This window comes from Micromys minutus (genome assembly GCF_963924665.1).
Source record: "Micromys minutus genome assembly, chromosome: 17".
Taxonomy (NCBI): domain Eukaryota; kingdom Metazoa; phylum Chordata; class Mammalia; order Rodentia; family Muridae; genus Micromys; species Micromys minutus.
The window spans coordinates 27,848,693-27,866,790 of NC_137952.1; the positions used below are offsets into that span (position 1 = coordinate 27,848,693).

The 18,098-nt window shown below is 44.1% G+C and overlaps 1 protein-coding gene across 3 annotated transcripts in view; it reads right to left on the reverse strand.

Annotated features, from left to right (window-relative positions):
- VPS39 (VPS39 subunit of HOPS complex) overlaps positions 1-18,098 on the reverse strand; it is a 32,789-nt gene that overhangs the window by 7,128 nt on the left and 7,563 nt on the right. For all 3 annotated transcript variants that reach the window (XM_080931660.1, XM_080931659.1, XM_080931658.1), the window contains 12 exons: positions 17,095-17,189; positions 16,176-16,274; positions 15,490-15,582; positions 13,140-13,323; positions 10,681-10,801; positions 10,465-10,585; positions 6,428-6,557; positions 3,995-4,137; positions 1,547-1,690; positions 909-1,050; positions 713-799; positions 188-261 (listed from right to left, as the gene is read on the reverse strand). In XM_080931660.1, the coding sequence (XP_080787786.1) occupies positions 188-261; positions 713-799; positions 909-1,050; positions 1,547-1,690; positions 3,995-4,137; positions 6,428-6,557; positions 10,465-10,585; positions 10,681-10,801; positions 13,140-13,323; positions 15,490-15,582; positions 16,176-16,274; positions 17,095-17,189 (1,433 nt within the window). The remainder of the gene's footprint in view (positions 1-187; positions 262-712; positions 800-908; positions 1,051-1,546; positions 1,691-3,994; positions 4,138-6,427; positions 6,558-10,464; positions 10,586-10,680; positions 10,802-13,139; positions 13,324-15,489; positions 15,583-16,175; positions 16,275-17,094; positions 17,190-18,098) is intronic.

Here is an 18,098-nt window from a genome sequence, read left to right on the forward strand (position 1 = left end):
TGAGGCTAGGAGCCTAGGAGCTTTAGAACAAGGTTCCTTCCACATATGCAGTCTTGTCCACATGCCCACTTTACCCTGTGACTCAAAAGAAATGGTGAAATCCAACCTCCTCCTGTATCTGTGGCTCTCTTATCAAATAATCAGGATCAACTGTGGGACCAGACAAGCCTAGGGGCCTATGACCTACCTTCAGGCCATCTTCTGGGAAGTCTCTCAGCACCCAGATCGAGTAGGAAAATATCAAGTGTAGGTTTTCTGTGCCTTTAAAGAAAAAAGTAAGATTTCCTAAGACTGGAAAAGTAGGTGTGCAGATGTAGACATAACCTTAGAATTTATTTTGTGGACAAGACGGATCCAAATATCAGCCTCAGATCTGCTAGTTTCTCATGGTCTGGCCACATACTAAGAAAGGTCTTCACTGTTCAACCACTGAGGGTCTGGTGCCAGGCAGAGGAATAGAACTGATGGAACCCAAGGGAAGAGACTGCCCCGACTTAGGAATGGAGGGAGACCAGGCCTATACAAGCAGGAACCCCCTCCACAGTTTTTAAATGTGGGGCTCAGGGATGGGTGTTTTCAATCCGTGCACTCAGGAGGCAGAGGCAGATGAAGCTCTAAGTTTAAGGCCAGCCTTGTTGACATAGTGAGTTTAAGCCAGCCAGCATTCCATAGTGAGGTCCTGTCTCAACACCTACCACCACAACAGGCTCACCCAAATGCTGTAGATACTGCACCGTCCTCTCATGGCCTTTCAGAGGTGAGTTTGCTTTCTTGGACTGGTCCACTAGCACCTGCAGAGCTGGCCGCAAAGCCCAAGAACAAACCCATGAGCTTCTTCCTCATGTGAGGTCTACTGGATTCTGCCAATATCAAAAGCCTCCCTCCCCAGACTCTGGAAGGTCGGTCACCTTTCTCATGGAGCCCCTTCTTCTCATACAGAATGATCAGCTCACTGTACTTGTGAGCCTTCTTCAGCACATGCTCACTCTCCTCGATGTGACAGTGGTTGTTCTCCAGGCGCAGCAAGGGAGCCACCAGGGCCACATTTGTCTGTGGGGAAGAGAGGAGGCTGACACGGAGTGTCACCGGTGTTGTGGGGGAGGGGACAACAGCAGACGCTCCTTCCTGGAAACCCCACCCTTCCTTTGCCCAGGTCCGCTCCAGGCTCAAGAGCCAGGGACATAACAAGCATAAGATAGCAAATGGTCCTGTTGCGGGATGACAAGAGGTGGCCTTTGGAGCATTTACATCTTCAGCACATGTGTCTCAGTGTTCTGGGAAAAACAAACAAGTTAGTTTCCTAGAGGAATTTACTGTCCCTGTTGAGCCTGTGACAACTAACCTCAATTTTACTGGCAAAAGACCCCCACATGAACATCTTGACTTAGCCTCTTCATCAAAGGGAACACAATGACACTATGCAAAGGCTAGGAGGTCTCCATCACCTAAGAGCTTACTCTTAAGATCTTAAGTGCTGGTCTCCTACAGAGCTCCCTGGAACGTCCCTGGAGCTTGAGTAAGAGGCTGGCATGCTGCAGCAACTCACATGGAGGTAGCACTTGAGCAGAGTGGTGTCAATGATCTGTAGTAACTTCTTCTTCGACTTGATGGTGGGAGTGCCTTCCATGAGCGGGGAGGTGCTGGACTGGTGATCTGAGTCATTCAGCTTCTTTACCAACTGGCTCCGTTTCTGAAAATTCCAAAAAACGTGGGGGTCAGGGCCAGGACTAGGTCTTCCTGCCCCCAAATCAGCTCTTTCATGTTTTGGCAGAGATCAAAAGGCACGACTATCACAGTGCCACAGACCTAGTGACAGCAGTGATGTCCTGCTTTGTTTCTGCAGTGCTGAAGATCCAACCCAGGGCCCTGCATATGCCAGACAAGCACTTTACCATGGAGCTACATCCCAGTACCACTCCCCACCCCCCGCCCCAAATACATGAACACTTGTTCCTTAGATTAGCTTTTGACTATTCTAAAATCTCACCTAGCTGGGTGTGGAAGCACAGGCCAGTAATTCTAGCTACTCAAAACATTGAGTAGGAAAGATAATAAATTCAAACTCAGTTTAGGCAAGATAGTGAGATCCCATTTCAACACAGATAAATCAATAAAGCATGATCTTCATGTACTTCTCTTTGTCTACCGAAGCCCATGGTCTCATTTGGCGATGTACTGGTGCTGTTTAATGGCACGCATCCCGAAGGTTATTGGGGACCAGAAAAGAAAGTGTGCTCTGTTACCTAAAGCTGAGATGGCAGAAGCAAAGGGCCACAGGCTTCTAGAAGCATTATATTTCAGGAACTGTCTTTACTTGCCATAGGGCTCTGAAGTGTGAAAATGAGACAAGCCTGTGCGCTCCTTGCAGGCTGCCAGTCACAGCTGGGGAACCAGGGGCTCAAAGTCAAGGGCACACCAAGGCTGAGGTGTCTGGTCAGGCCAGCTAACAGTCACTGACCCTGAAGCAGCAGTGAAATGCAGCATTACAATTTTCCCAGGGACGCTTTTCAGAGCCTACAGAGCCTACAGGGATACCTGGAACAACAGCTATAGAGTCTCTGACAGGAGTCTGTACACGGGAAATAAACTATTTGTAACAAACTGTGAGTTGAGAAGCTTTAAGAGGGATGAGAATACTCTTCAGCTAATCCCCAGCATCACAGACACTGGGGGTGGAGGTGTACATTTGTCCATTTCTCAGCACTTAGGAAATGAAGCTTAAGGTCACCCTTAGCGACATAGGGAGTTCAAGGTCAGCCTGGGCTACATGAGATCCTATTTCAGAAAACTGAAGCTTTATGGAGAGGTAAGTTGTAGTGCTGACTAAACCTCCATATTATCTGTCCATAATAGTAAACTGAAAAAAACCAGACCATAAATATATAGAAAACTAACTACTGACAAGGAAGGACTTTCCAGTATATGGCTAAATTTCAAGCTGTAAACTGTAAAACAGAAAATATACTTTGATTATAAAGAAATTAATAAAAAAAAATCAGGCTGGAGAGATGGTCAGTGGTAAGACTTGGGTTCAATTCTCAGCACCCACACGGCAGCTCACAACTGCCTGTGATTCCTGTTCCAGAGGATGTGATGCTCTTCTATCCTCCGCTAATGCAGGCATGCACGTGTTACACTGACATACATGTCAACAAAACAGCCATATACATAAAATAAATCCTACATCAAACAGACAGAAGCTAGCTCATGAATACACATAAGAAACTAAACACACAGTGATAAAGTGTTGGTGACTTCTCCGGCTTATTCTATTCCTTTTGTTTGTTCTGAGGCAGGGTTTCAGTGTGTAGCTCTGATGGTCCAGACCTCACTCTGTACATCAGGCTGGTCTGGAACTCACAGAGATCTGCCTGCCTCTGCCTCCCAAGTGCTGGGATTAAAGATTTGTGCCACTGTGGCCCTTTGGTTTATATTTTCTATGTTTCCTAAACTATAGACAGTTACCCCACAATTATGTATGGCATGAAAAAGTTCTTAATTAAAATTTACCACTTTTAGGTCATATAACTTACTGTGAATATGCTTCCTGATATGAAGATTTGATATAAAGAAAATAGCCCCCACCTTTAACCAAGAAGCTGTGGGTAGCTGGTGGCTTCCAAAGGAGTGTGTCAGTTAAAGATTTCTTAAAGGTGGGGTCCCAGAGAATGGTCCCACACCTAGAACTACATAGAGAGCAAACATTGGAGTTTTGGGTTTTTTTTTTTTTTTTTTTTTTTTTTAAAGAGAACACAAAATTAGGAGGTTTGGAAAGATTTAAGGTAAAAATGATCAAAATACATTATATGAAATTTTCAAAGAGTTCATACAAATAACAGAGTTCATTGATGTTATTAAGTTGGAGGCAGTAGAACAGGGCCCACCCCGACTTCCACGGCCTTCAGTTATGGCCCTCCTACGGCTACCTCCTCCTGCTGCTGCCATAGCAAATTTAGGAGGCAGAGGCTCCTGCGAGCCTGTGTGTTAGGCCTACCTGTGTCAGGTAGTCAATGAGAGCCAAGTGAGCCTTCTCCAGTTCAGCACCTGAGAGTGTGGGCAGCGGATTGGGATACTGCAGCTGCTTCCTGTAGTCTGTGGGCAGTAGGTCGGGGTACAAGCCCATCACGTGGGTGGGATCTGTAAGAAAGGAAAGCATGTGTCCTTAGCAAAGGAACCCAGAAGTTTAAGGACAAAATACTACATGACTATATGATATCAAAGTAAGTCTAGACTGATGGTTTGTTGTTTCTGGTTTGTTTTGTGTTTGTTTTAAGACAGGGTCTATGTAATGCTGACTGGTCTAGGCCTTGTTACATAAACCGGACTGGACTCAGATTTTTGGCAATCCCCCTGCCTCTGCCTCCTAAATGCTACAACTATAGGTATACATAAGCATGCCTGGATTACCCCTTACCTCAGGGGAAGAGTCTAAGTACAGAAAAACTTAACAAGTCACCTAGTTATGATCTGAACACTGCACATAAATTTTATTAAGATGTCACAAAAACAGCATGACTCACAGACACATAGTATTAGGACTACTTAACAACTGTCTAAAAAAAGCAGACTTCAAAATTTGCATGGAGAAACTGATATTTAACTCAAAAAGACTAACAAACTTATGTGTATGCACACACATACACAGAGTAAGTTTTTAAAGTGATAAATATTTAATGTAATGAAATATATTAACAGTCAACACAATTAATAAAAATCCAATGTCAAAGAAGTTTTTTCTTTTTACCCTTAGTATATGCCTTTAGTATATAGCCACAGTGTGTATGAAAGAGGCACTTTATTTAGAATTTCAATTTTGGAAATAATGTGTAAGTCCTTCAACAGCAGAATAAAGAATGTTTACTTCAGCTGATGAGATTATGTGATTCCGATATAATGCACACTGTAATTATGGAGTATACACAAGAAGTATGTGACATTATGATCACAATTCTGTTAAAAGTGTGTACATATGGAAAACATCTGTACAAAGAGGGATAAAATGAGTGATAAATTTAGATCAAGATTTCTTAAAGGATCTCCCCATTCTTAAAATGTTTGTGTCAACAATCTATGCTCTGCTCTCCTTTAGAAAAAGTCAGCTCAGGAGGTAGAGGCAGGCAGACTTCTGTGAGTTTGAGGCCAGCCTGGTCTACAGAGTGAGTTCCAGGACAGCCAGGGCTACATAGAGAAGCCCTATCTTGAAAAACCATAACAAAACAAAGGAAGGAAGAACGAAAGAAAGGAAGAAAGATGTCGGAATGGGGAAGGCCACTTCCCCCATAATGAACACAAGTCCTTGGCAAGTCTTCCTGTGAGGCTGCCAGAAACTACTTAACCCCATGTCACAGAATGTGATCCATCTAAGACCCTGCTCCTTAGGATCAGGAATCTGTCAAAGCACTGACAAGAATGGGCAACTGAGTGGAGCAGCGGCCAGTACTCTATGGAGCCCCAGCAAAGCACAGGCTCAGTTGAGGAGAACTGAGAGGGAGCACACGGCCTCCAATCATCCTGTGCCTACAGCCACTGACATTCTTCTGAACTGTCATGTCATGCCTGTCATGAGAGGCTGCCTGTGATGGAGGGCTGCCTGTGATGGGGGGATACCTATGATGGGGGCAACTCAGGAGTTGCCAGTCCCAGGCTCCAATTCTACTGTGGCAAACCAAACGGCCTTGCAATGTCACCTTATGTCTGTTAAATGATAGGCTCCTTTGTGGCCTTCAAGGTTCTTTGAAATCTAGTTCCAATGTATCCTTTTGGCATGATCTACCACACACCACACAGATCAGAGATCTCAGTGAGTCTGAGGCAAGCATGGTCTAAAGAGCAAGTTCCAGGATAGTTAGGGCTACACAGAGAAACACTGTCTTGGAAAACAAAAGTTGACCTATCAATTTTATGGGCTCCTGTAACCCCCACCTAATGATTCACTCACCCGTTTGATTGATCAGACTCTAGCAAATTACTCAGAACTCATCTCCACTACTCATAATAACCCAAGTTACTAGCCAAGGACGAATATGGGGAGAAGGTAAAGAGGAGAAAGGAGAGGACAGCCAAAGGGCATGGGAGAAAGCCAAATGGAAGTAACAACAGCAGACACACAGCACAGTGCTCTGCCCGGCTCAATCGCCTCAGGTAACCTAGGGGAGCACTATTGTTTCTCCTCTTTCATGAGCATGATTTGTAGAGGAGAAAATGGAAGCAGGGAGCCCAGTGCTTTGCATGAACTCTGGAAGGCTAGACTCTCCTAATGCCTGCACATAACCAAGGCGACTTATAGAAGGGACTTGTTTGGCTTACAATTCCAGAGGGCTAAGAGTCTGTTATGGCAGGTCAGTGTGGCAACAAAGAGCAGACATGGTGGCTGGAGTAAAGGCTGAGGTCTCATATCTTGAAGCCCAAAGCCACACCTGCTTGTTACCTGTGCCAAGTTTAGCAAAGACCTGCATGGACTCATCAAAGCGCTTCTGGCAGAAGAGGTTGAAGGCATACAAGTTCTTAATGTGATGGATTTGCTGCTGCTTTTCGCTGTCTGAGTCATCTTTCATTTCCTAATAAAGACAGAAGAAATGAAAGCTCATTCACTCTCAGATATTTGCTTTGCCATTCTAGGTGGTAAAACACCTTAGGAGCAAAGGTGCTATAATACACAATGGCAACATGGTATCCACCCAATGGCAACATGGTATCCACCCAATGGCAACATGGTATCCACCCAATGGCAACATGGTATCCACCCAATGGCAACATGGTATCCACCCAATGGCAACATGGTATCCACCCGTGCAGACTGTCTAACAGTCTTCTTATAGAAAAACTTTTACTTCTGCAAACAATTACACTAAAACATGGTTATATAATTATAACAATATTTAATTTTATATATGTAGGTGTTTTGCCTGCCTCTATGTCTGTGTACCACATGTGTGCAGTGCCCATGGAGACCAGAAAAGGGCATCAGATTGTCCCAGAACTGGAGTTACAGATGGTTGTGAGCTGCCTGTCATATGACTGCTAGTAATCCAGCTTAGGTCCCCGGTAAGTGCAGTCAGTGCTCTTAACCGCTGAGCCTTCTCTCCAGCCTCCACTGAAGGCTTTGTAAACCTGGCTCTGCCCTCTTCTCAAGCTTACTCTCAGATATTATGATATACCTCTGCTCAAGTCAGCCAAACATTCTATAGACTGTTTCACTTTTCTTTCTTTTTCTGTGTGTGTGTGTGTGTGTGTGTGTGTGTGTGTGTGTGTGTGTGTGTTTGGGGGTGGAGAGTTGTTTGAAGAGGAACAGGGATTGAGAAAAAAAAATCAAGATGGAGCCCAGGAAAGCAGACTTAGATCCTGGTGGCTCTAATCAGAAGTAGGTAGATATAAATATTTAAAGGGATTCTATAGGTCTTTATCTCATATGAAAGGGCAGTTTGTATCTTTGTCTATTGGATGCAATTTTATTGTATAGAGGGTTTGTGAATAGAGAATCTATTGTATAAACCCGTTTCAAAAGTTACCGGGCTTTGAAGTGATGTTTGTGACGGGCGGCATAGGAAAGAAGACACTGGAGTGGTAACCGCCACCTGGGACAGAGGCAGTAGGGCAGGAGGAGTGAACTGCCTGGAAAGGGAATCGTGTGGAGGGGGCAGCTAAAGGACAGAGTGACAGAGTCTGTGCGCACGGCTCCATACAAAAAGCGGCGTCCTTGGAATGAGACCTCAGGGGCCGATAAAGAGATAAGCTATTCTAAATTTAATATTTACTGCAACAAAAAACCACAAAACAAAGCAAAAAGATGAAACACTGGCGAGATGGCTCAGTCTTAAGTACTAAGATGTCCTTAAGATGGCTCCAATATTTAAGGACCTGAATTCCGAGCCCAAACATCCCAGAAAGACACGGGCCAGATGAAGCTATGTACAACTACAATTCCTCTGTTGAGAAGAGTATCCCTAGTTATCTCCAGGCTGAAAAAACTAAGTGACTGAGGATGCTGCCTGACATCAACTCTGTCACATGCTCATGCATGTGCTCACGTATGCACACACATGTCCAAGATGAATAGAGAATGCAGATAAAAATAGGAAGAGATGCTGAATCTCACTAGCTTCCAGAGGAATGCAAACTAGAACTACATCAAGATTCCAGTTTGCCCGTCCTAGTCCGAATGGCAGGCACAGGGCAAATGAGTAGCAACAAGCACAGGTGAGGGCGAAGACAAAGACAAAAGGGAACCGAGGCACTGCTGGTAGGAACGCCCACAAGTCCAGCGCTATGAGACCAGTGTGGAAAATGCAAAGAAGCTTAGCACCCCATCTTCTATATGGCCCACTTCAGCACTTGAGCGTGAGAACAGCATTTTCAACAATTGGTGCTGGTTCAACTGGAGGTCAGCATGCACAAGAATGCACATCCATCCATTCTTATCACCGTGTACAAAGCTCAGGTCCAAGTAGATCAAAGACCTCCACATAAAACCAGGTACGCCGAAACTAATAGAAGAGAAACTGGGGAAGAGCCTCGAACACATGGGCACTGGAGAAAATTTCCCTGAACAGAACACCAATGGCTCATGCTCTAAGATCAAGAATAGACAAATGAAACCTCATAAAATTAAAAAGCTTCTGTAAGGCAAAGGACAAGGTCAATAGGACAAAAAGGCAACCAACAGATTGAGGAAAGATCTTTACCAATCCTACATCCTAATATCCAATATATAAAAAGAACTCAAGAAGTTAGACTCCAGAGAATCAAATAACTCTATTAAAAAATGGGGGACAGATCTAAACAAAGATTTATCAACTGAGGAATATGAAATGGCTGAGAAGCACCTAAAGAAATGTTAAATACCCTCAGTCATCAGGGAAATGCAAATCAAAACAATTCTGAGATTCCACCTCACACCAGTTAGAATGGCTAAGATCAAAACCTCAGGTGACAGCAGATGCTGGTGAGGATGTAGTGAACGAGGAACTTTCCTCCATTGCTGGTAGAATTGCAAGCTGGTACAACCACTCTGGAAATCAGTCTGGCAGTTCCTCCAATTGGACATAGTACTACCTGAGGACCCAGCTATACCACTCCTGGGCATATACCCAAAAGATGCTCCAACATATAACAAAGACACATGCTCCCCCATGTTCATAGCAGCCTTATTTATAACAGCCAGAAGCTGGAAAGAACCCAGATGTCCTTCAACAGAGGAATGGATACAGAAAATATGGTACATTTACACAATGGAGTATTACTCAGCTATTAAAAACAATGGCTTCATGAAATTCTTAGGAAAATGGATGGAACTAGAAAATATCATCCTGAGTGAGGTAATCCAGTCACAAAAGAACACACATGGAATGCACTCACTGATACGTGGATATTAGCCCAAAAGCTCGGAATACCCAAGATTCAATTCACAGACCACATGAAGCTCAGTAAGAAGAAAGACCAAAGTGTGGATGCTCCAGTCCTTCTTAGAAGGGGGAACAAGGGACTCACAGGAGGAAATATGAAGACCAGGTGTGGATCAGAGACTGAAGGAAAGACCATCCAGAGACTGCCCCATCTGAAGATCTATCCCAGATACAGTTACCAAACCCAGACAATATTGCAGATGCCAAGAAGTTCAGCCTGCTATAGCTGTCTCCTGAGAGGCTCTGCCAGAACTTGACAAATACAGAGGCAGATGCTCCCAACCAACCATTGGACTGAGCATGGGGTCCCCAATGAAGGAGTTAGAGAAAGAAGGACTTAAGGAGCTGAAGGGGTTTGTAACCCTATAGGAAGAACAACATCAACCAACCAGACCACCCTAGAGCTCCCAGGGACTAAACCACTAACCAAAGAGTACACATGGAAAAAGCCATGACTCCAGTCACATCAACCGGGAGCAGAAGCCCTTGGTCCTGTGAAGGCTCAATGCCCCAATATAGGGGAATGCCAGGGTTGGGAGGTGGGATGGAGTTGGTGGGTGGGTGTAGGAGCACCCTCATAGCTCATAGTGGGAGGGAGAAGGGAAATGGGATAGGGGGATTCCGGAGGAGAAACCAGGAAAGGGGATAACATTTGAAATGCAAATAAAGAAAATATCAAAAAAAAAAAAAATTCACAGATGAAAAAAACTGAAGGCCCTCTAGTGGCTACATTCAACTAGACAGTATTATGACATTTGTTAATGTATACAATGTCTTTAATTGTTCCAAGCCTTTTTATTCTTTCATACTTTCTAGAAGACACCATTACCACAGACATCCACTCTACACTTGAACAGGTAAACAAGGTAAACTTAAGTCACATAGATACTTGAAGGTGGACTCAAACCCTGAATCAGTCCCTACAGCCTTCCCAGCTTAGTCTTCATTTACATAAATATAGATCTAGACACGGTCTAAATACCAATCTCTATATGATGTTCAGCTGCTCTAAAAACTGATGAGGAAAGTAGCCTGCTTCCCAAATCTAAGGAACAAGACTTACCGCTAGCTGCAGAGCCAATTCAAACTGCTTGTCCTGGAGAAGCTGCTGGATTTGGGTTGCCATGGGGACAGGAATGAGTCTCCAAACAAAATGATTGCTGGCCACATAGATAATATTTGACCTGGAGAAGGAAGAAGGTAAGCGGGCATGGGATTTACAATGATACAGGAGCTTGGGAACAACGCAGCAGCCACAATAAAGAGAGAAATTCCTTACCCCCCTGATGTAATGAAGCGAGGCCTTTGCAACTCAATGCTCTGGACCAGAAGCCTTGGTTCGAGTGTTCGGATCTCCACATATCGTGGCAACACTGCAACAATGTATGGAGGCTGGTGCTCTGGAAGAGAGGGCATGTTGGTTGGAATGCTGGTTGAAGGCTTTGGGTTAAGGATGGGCTTGGATTTAGTAGCTTGCACAAAGGTGATGTAAATGGATCTTAAAAAAAATCCTCCAGCCAAGCACTACAACAGGAGGATCCTTCACTGAGGACTACTGTTTGCTTGAGTGATACCAAAAGGCATCTCTTGCACGGCAGAGCTATACTGTGCTTTGCTAACATGGCAGGACCAGCTCCCACGATGACCCTTAGAAAGCTCCCTGTCTCCTTTTCCATGGTCACAAAGCCAGGTCCTGCCGATGCAGCAGCAGGAGAATCAGGCTACAGAACTGCCCGTATTCTCCCAGAGGAAAGGAGAAAGGCAGTTTCTTCGTTCCCTTCTTTACACTTGCTAAGGTTTCTGCTTGAGGTTTTCAGATAAAGGATGCAAAGCTCCACTAGATGGCTGCTACAGCTGGAATGCTCTCCTCTTTTCTAATGCTCACACACTTACTGAATCCCCAGTGCAAGGCCTAATGAGAGGTGGGAGACTGCAAGCACGAGCTACCACGACTATACCTCAACGTTCTGAAAGAATGCCTTCCTCTGCTTTCTGTGCTCTGTAACAGGAATGGTTTAGTTTAGTGTGCTGGGTGAAGCAGAAGATCTATAGAGGTACTAAGGTCACTATGCAAAAAGCCTAAAGTCTTTGCCATGAAAGCCTTCCTCTGGGAAGCTGTGTAAGGGAGATTTAACATGAATGTGGGCAACAAAAAATATCTTTGAAGATATATAAAAACTTAGAACCTGTAAGACACAATAAAGACCAGCTTACTTTATACTGATTGAATAAATTTATTGCCTATACACTACTTTAAACCCAAAGACACAAAAACTTATAAACACAGGTACTGCAGGTGTAGCTTCGTGAGTGGTACTGTGGACAAAAACAGTTCTCACCTCAAATGGAGTAAGAAAGAGTTTATTCTGGAGCTAAACAGGAGTGACTATGGCCTGGAAACATGTATTCAAGTTTCCCTAAATACTGTGCTCCACTGTGAATGAGGTTACCTGAGATGTTATAGAACAAAGAAATCATGAATAGAGTTATCTTCAATTCAGGGCCACAGGAAGACAGACTTCAGCAAAGCTGGGAGACTGCTGCAGAAGTCAGATGCTATTTGATGACATCTTAGTGTTCAGACTGCTAAAAGCTAGTGGCTTGCTGAGAACACACTGTAAAATTGCTGTTTTAAAAGGTTTATTTAAAAAAATAATTATTTATCATATACACTATTTATTATGAATTTTGCTTGAAAGTATGTTTGCATGCCAGAAGAGGGCACCAGATCTCATTATAGATTTTGAGCCACCATGTGGTTGTTGGGAACTCAGGACCTCGTGCTCTTCTGAGTCATCTCTCTGGCTCTAAAACTCTACCAGCCTTCTACCCTAATTCCTGCATAACTGAGACTGTCTGCTGAGCTGGTCAGGCTCTGCATCGCCTGTCACTTGTGGTCACCTTGCCTTCCGCATTTCATCCACACAGACTGTAAAGGAACTGTTCCTCAGATCATATTTCAGACTCCTGTCTGCCTGCTCCAATCTTACTTATGCAGGGCCTTATCTTCATGGCCAATTAAACAACCAAATTTCCATCTCTGTGAACAACTGAAATCTAATGCATCCACGTATGTCTTGAGTCTTCATTTGAAATGTAGCCCTTTTCTCACAAGCTAGAGTCTCTTGGTATAAAAAACACTACCATGTTTGCCTTTCTGTGTAAAGAAAAATGCAGCGAGGATGTCACATGCTTCCAGATAATACCACTGTAGAGGAAAGGGAGCCTAAGACAGGCTTAAAAACCTCCACTATGAAAAGAGCCTGCCTGTCTAAATTATACATAGAAGGATAAGACTGTCCCAGTGCAGCCTGGGAAAGGAGCTAATAAATACCACTAACAGGAAGGTGAACGCAAAGAAACAAGGAAGAGAAACGTGTAGACAACCACTTCCTCAAATACTCCTGTACATTCTTCCCCAGAGGCAAAACTCAGCTTCCAGAAAAATCCAGATTGTCCCATCTGTAATGTTGAGTTTAAGTAGTAAAAGAACAGGAACTTAGCCAGGTAGTGCTGGTGTACACCTTTAATCCCAGCACTCAGGAAACAGAGACAAACAGATCTATGGTCTACAGTCAGTTCCAAACAGCCAGGGCTGTACAGAGAAACAAAGGGGAGAAGGGACTGGGTGTGAGTAGAGGAAGGTAAGAAGTCTACTAGAGCCATGACAGAACTAATTCTGCAGGGATTACATACACCTCACCCAAATGACAAAACAACAGTGACTACTGCCCTTACCCATGGCCACTGGGATGTCCGTCCAGTTCAGGGCGCATTTCTGCGTGCAGATGCCTTCCTCGTTAAGCACCACAGTCAGATCATCCTGACCCACGGCTACTTTTCCATCTGCCAGAGGGGCAACTAAGGGCTCCAGCTGCTTTCCTGTTGGGAAGAGCTCTTTGATGGACCCCTTTCCATCCACCTGCAGGGAGACATGAGGGGAGTCACCCCCGCAGTTTCCAGACAGAGGCATGGACGCAGCCTGCGAAAAGCCACATAAAACCCAAACCAAAGAAGCCAATAATGTGCCTTGCTTGACGTGAACATGGTATTTGTTATGACAATCTTTACTACAGTTTAATACGAGTTTTCAAAAAAATGGGAGAAAAGCAGCTGCCTGGCACCTTTCTATACTGCGTGCTACAATATAGAATATCGATGCTGACAGAAGTGCAAAGTGATATAGATAGTTTATATGCTAGCTTTTAATAAAGCCATAGGAGCCAGCAACACCATTCCCCGGTATTGTCCAGGGAAATAAAATTTACATTTATACAAACCACCAAATACAAATGTTTACAGCAGCTTTATTCAGAAGTGCTAAAACCTGGGAGCAAGTGTATCCATCAGCTGACAGATGAATAAACAAACTCCAAGTCCTACTCATTTGTGAAAAGCAGCAGTCACTGATACAAACACAGATGAATCTCAAATGGATTGTGCTAAGTAGACATCTCCATCTGACACAACTGTTTATATGACATTCTACAAAAATACAAAACTTAGGAGACAAAAAACAAACACATCTTGGTAGTGGAGGTCTGGAAGTTGGATGGGAGGCAGTTGGAGGGAATGTGGGAGGTGACACAGATGCTTTGACTTGTTACTGTGGAATTAGTTACATAACCCTAGATTATCTGTCTAAACCCAGAATTATAGAACAAAAAGAACAGAATTTAATGTATGCCAGGGTCTTAAAGATTTGACACCCTCAGAAAATGAATGCTTAACACAGTGAAGGCGGCTGATGATGTAGCTCAACGGTGGTGATGTTGTGTGACAGAAGCAGCCACAGGGGCCAGGCCCCTGCTCCAGCCTTAGGCCCTGCCACACCCCACAGACTCCTCTCAGCACTGTTAGTATCTTGTCAGCTGAGAACAGTGACTTCTGCAGGACTTTGACCCTGAATATTAGCAATATAAAATATCCCCAAACTAAACACATGGAGTGAAATAGCAAAAAGATAAAAAATGCAGAACTAACACTATGGGGAGCAAGGAGGAAGGCTTCTAGAATTCTGGATCATTAGACTAGGGTGAAGTCAGGAGATTTAGATTACTCTAAGAAGTAAGGAGCATTCCACCTTTTCTACCTATGGTATGCACATGGAAGGGAAAAAGACAATGTTGTGTTATTTACCACTCTATATTAGAAAAAAAAAGTGATAACATCAATCTGTATAGCAAGACATGTTTTTTAATGTGTATTGGTATTTTGCCTGTGTCTGTGTACCATATGGGATGCCTGGTGCCCATGGAGGCTAGAAAGCATCAAATTCCTCGAAGCTAGAGTTACAGCTAGTGTTTGATCACCATGTGGGTAATGGGAACTGAACCTGGGTCCCCTAGAAGAGAAGTCAGTGCTCTCAAGCACTGAGCCATCTCCAGCCTCCAGCAAGGTATTCTTTTTTAAAAAACAGGGGAGAAGCCCATCTACTGAGAGGCAAAGAGTTAGTGTCTTTCTTTTCTTTCTGAGGTGCTGGGGAATCAAACAGAAGGCTCCACCCCTCACCTGCACATCCTGTTTCTGATTTGATCTCTGAATGATACCTCCTCTGTTTCCTTACTGATATTTTCTACAGCATTCCCAATCAACTTCTGACATTAGTGGAAAAAACTGAAAACAAATAAACTCAAGAGATTTTGAACTCGAAAGTCTGAAATACTGATGCTAACACTGAAACTCATACATAATTCCTGAGCAGCTTAAGCAGTAACACAGGGGAAAGAGTGTAGTACTCAGACAGATGGACAAACAGCAGCCTTAATGACCTGTCCCAGTCATCAGACACTGTGGTAATTATGCAGAACTGAGGGCTGATTCTGTTTGGCTTCAGTTACATGAACACCCGACTTGTGGAACTACTAAGAGCGAGCGCGCGCACGCGCGCGCACACACACACACACACACACACACACACACACACACACACACCTATGCAAACAAACAGGAACCCAGTTATACCCAAAGCTCTACTTAAGTAGGTCTCCGGACCTGTAGTTCAGAAGCGATGACCATCTGCCAACATAAACTCATGCTCACTTGCCCGAGGCAAACTGGTGAGAGAGGCAAGAACAGAAGGCGTTACCCTGATCAGGTAGTAGTCTCTCTTGAAGCCAACGCAGATAGAATTTTCACACCATGCCATGGACTTGGGCACATCGGGTACACTAAAGTCTCCCTGAATAAAGAGAATATGAGTTCAATTGCAAAGATGTTAAAACAGGGTGGGATAGGAGTCATGTTTTCTGTTGCATTATCTCTATTATACGAAGTACCCTATGCCCATCTCTGAGCACAGTTCCTGAAGAACTATATAAATAAAATACAAATCAGGTCTGGGCTTAGTCCCAGCACTTGGGAGGCAGAGGCAGGCAGATTTCTGTGAGGTCAAGGCCAGCCAGTTCTACACATCAAGTTCCAGGAAATCCAGAGCTCCATAGAGATCCTGTCTCAAAACAATAGCAAGAGAAAACCAACCAACCAACCAATAAACAATATGGGTCACCCTAATAATAAAAATATAAATCACCCAGGAATTGGAAAAAGTGCATCAGGGAAAGGTCCCTAAGAATAGATAAGATACAGCAGTCTGCAGGAATGCTGTGCAATTGTACAGCAGTGGGCATGAATAAGCAAGCCCCAGGACTCTGCATCGGTCCTGCCTGGGGAGAGCCTCAAGGTAGAGTTCTTCACTAGATCTAAACAGGATGCTCTATGCTAGCTACAGTACCAGCTCCTACCCTGCCCACACAGCAGGCAAGTGGACTTTACCTGCAGTTCATGGAATTCTCTGTCCTTCCAGAAGTACAGCTGCAGCTTCTTCCTCACTGCCACGCACATCCGCAACACCTCCTCACCTGTCTCAGTGTGCTGAGGAGAGACACCGAGCCAATGAGGATTCAAGGACTCCATGGCACAACGGACCAGCTAGTCCCTACCTCAACTTAATGGGAATCTGCAAGCCCCACTGCCAAAGCTGGGCGGAAGAACACCACTCTGTCAAATACTTAGACACATCTGGTTCAGGATTACTTCTCCACATGAATATTCCCAATTCAGAAACAAAACGCAGAGTAGATTTCCCACTCCATAACTGTGCTATCTCCCCCAACTACCTTTTCCTTAAGTGTTTCTTGCCCATGGCTGTCATGAGTTTGTGACAATGGACCCACTTGTAATCTTTAGGAAGAATTGAAAAACAAAAAAAAAAAAACAAAAAAAACCCACAAGTACAAAGCAATAAAGAGTGGAAAGGAGCTGCCAAAGCTAACAGTGACCCCAGCTGCGAAGAGGCTGGGGAGCCAAAAGAACAGAAGGATGAAGAATTGGCGGAAACAAGATGTTTTTTTTTTTTTTGAACAATGAAAACTCCCTAATGACAAAAACCATGGTAATCTGCTTAGAACGAATCAATTTAATACCACAACCAAGTTTGTGATACTGTTAAAGGTCTTGCTTCCTACTGTTTGTCTGACAAGCGTCTTTCCCTCTAGCTAGTCTCCTGACACACAGACACCTGGCGCATGGGGAATGCAAAGCTTACATCTCTTACCTCATCTAATAAGGTCCAAAGCAAAATACTCTTTCTGAAGGTTGCGGGGTTTGGATGTCAGAGTCCTTCTCCCACAGAGTAGTAGGAACATGGTGATGCTAGAGTCACAAAGCCAGAGTTCCCCTCAAGCACACTCACCTGGAGGTCACAGGTGAACAGTGATGCTCCCTTGGCCTTTGAAACTGTAGTGATTTGTTGAAATGTCAGTAGGTCATGGACATAAATGTTGTTTTCTGTTTGGGAGGAAGTACAATGTCACTAAGCCAATCTCTAACAAAGGCTCTATGATAAAATGAAAAGAAGAACTGTGTAACATCTACAGGCAGAGAACTGTAGAACCTGGGTGAGAATGCACCTCCAGTTTTAGGAACAACAACCCACCCTTCAGCCGCAGGGGCTCTGTCCCTCACGCCTGTGCTGACTTCGGTAACGGAGTGCTCACTTTAGCCCTTCTGTGCTTGTCCTTCTCAGGCGAGGAAGCAAGTCAGCATATTTACCCAGGAAATCACTTTCTGAGCCACACATGCTAGGAAGCACCAATTAGAAACAAGAAATTCTCTCTGGAGAATCTTGCCATAGTATAAACCATGGCAAGGATTTCTGCTTAAGCAAGACTAACAAAGTAATGCAGTGGTCTCCCACGAACCACTCAGTTCTGAGACACCAGTCAGTGCCCAAATCAGGAGAGCACCAGACCCTGTATTACTCTGGTATTTATCTAGCCTTTGATAAAGCTTAATTTGGCACAGTAAAAGACTAAAAACAACCAACAATACACGATTAAAACCAAACAGCACCAGCGCTGAGTGCAGTCTCTCAGAATGTCTTTCTGCCAGCCCTCTTTCATTCCCAGTTGACCACAGGTAACCAAAACTGGGCAGAAGGACTACCAGGCCATCTAAACTAGAGCTGCTTCCTATGAAGATTTAGTGCATAGTCGTTTAACTCTAGACCCAGGAACTAAGTTTAAAGTGATTCTGCTGGTTAAGCCTCTGTATAAATAGCACAGGGCCTCAGCTGAGTTTCTAGTCTTCAGCCTCTGTGGCTGCCTTGTACAGAATTATGGCTTTGCAAGTGAGGGCTCTAACAATTCTGGACCCATCTGCCTCTTGATTAATTCTGGGTCACTCTTTACCACAAGG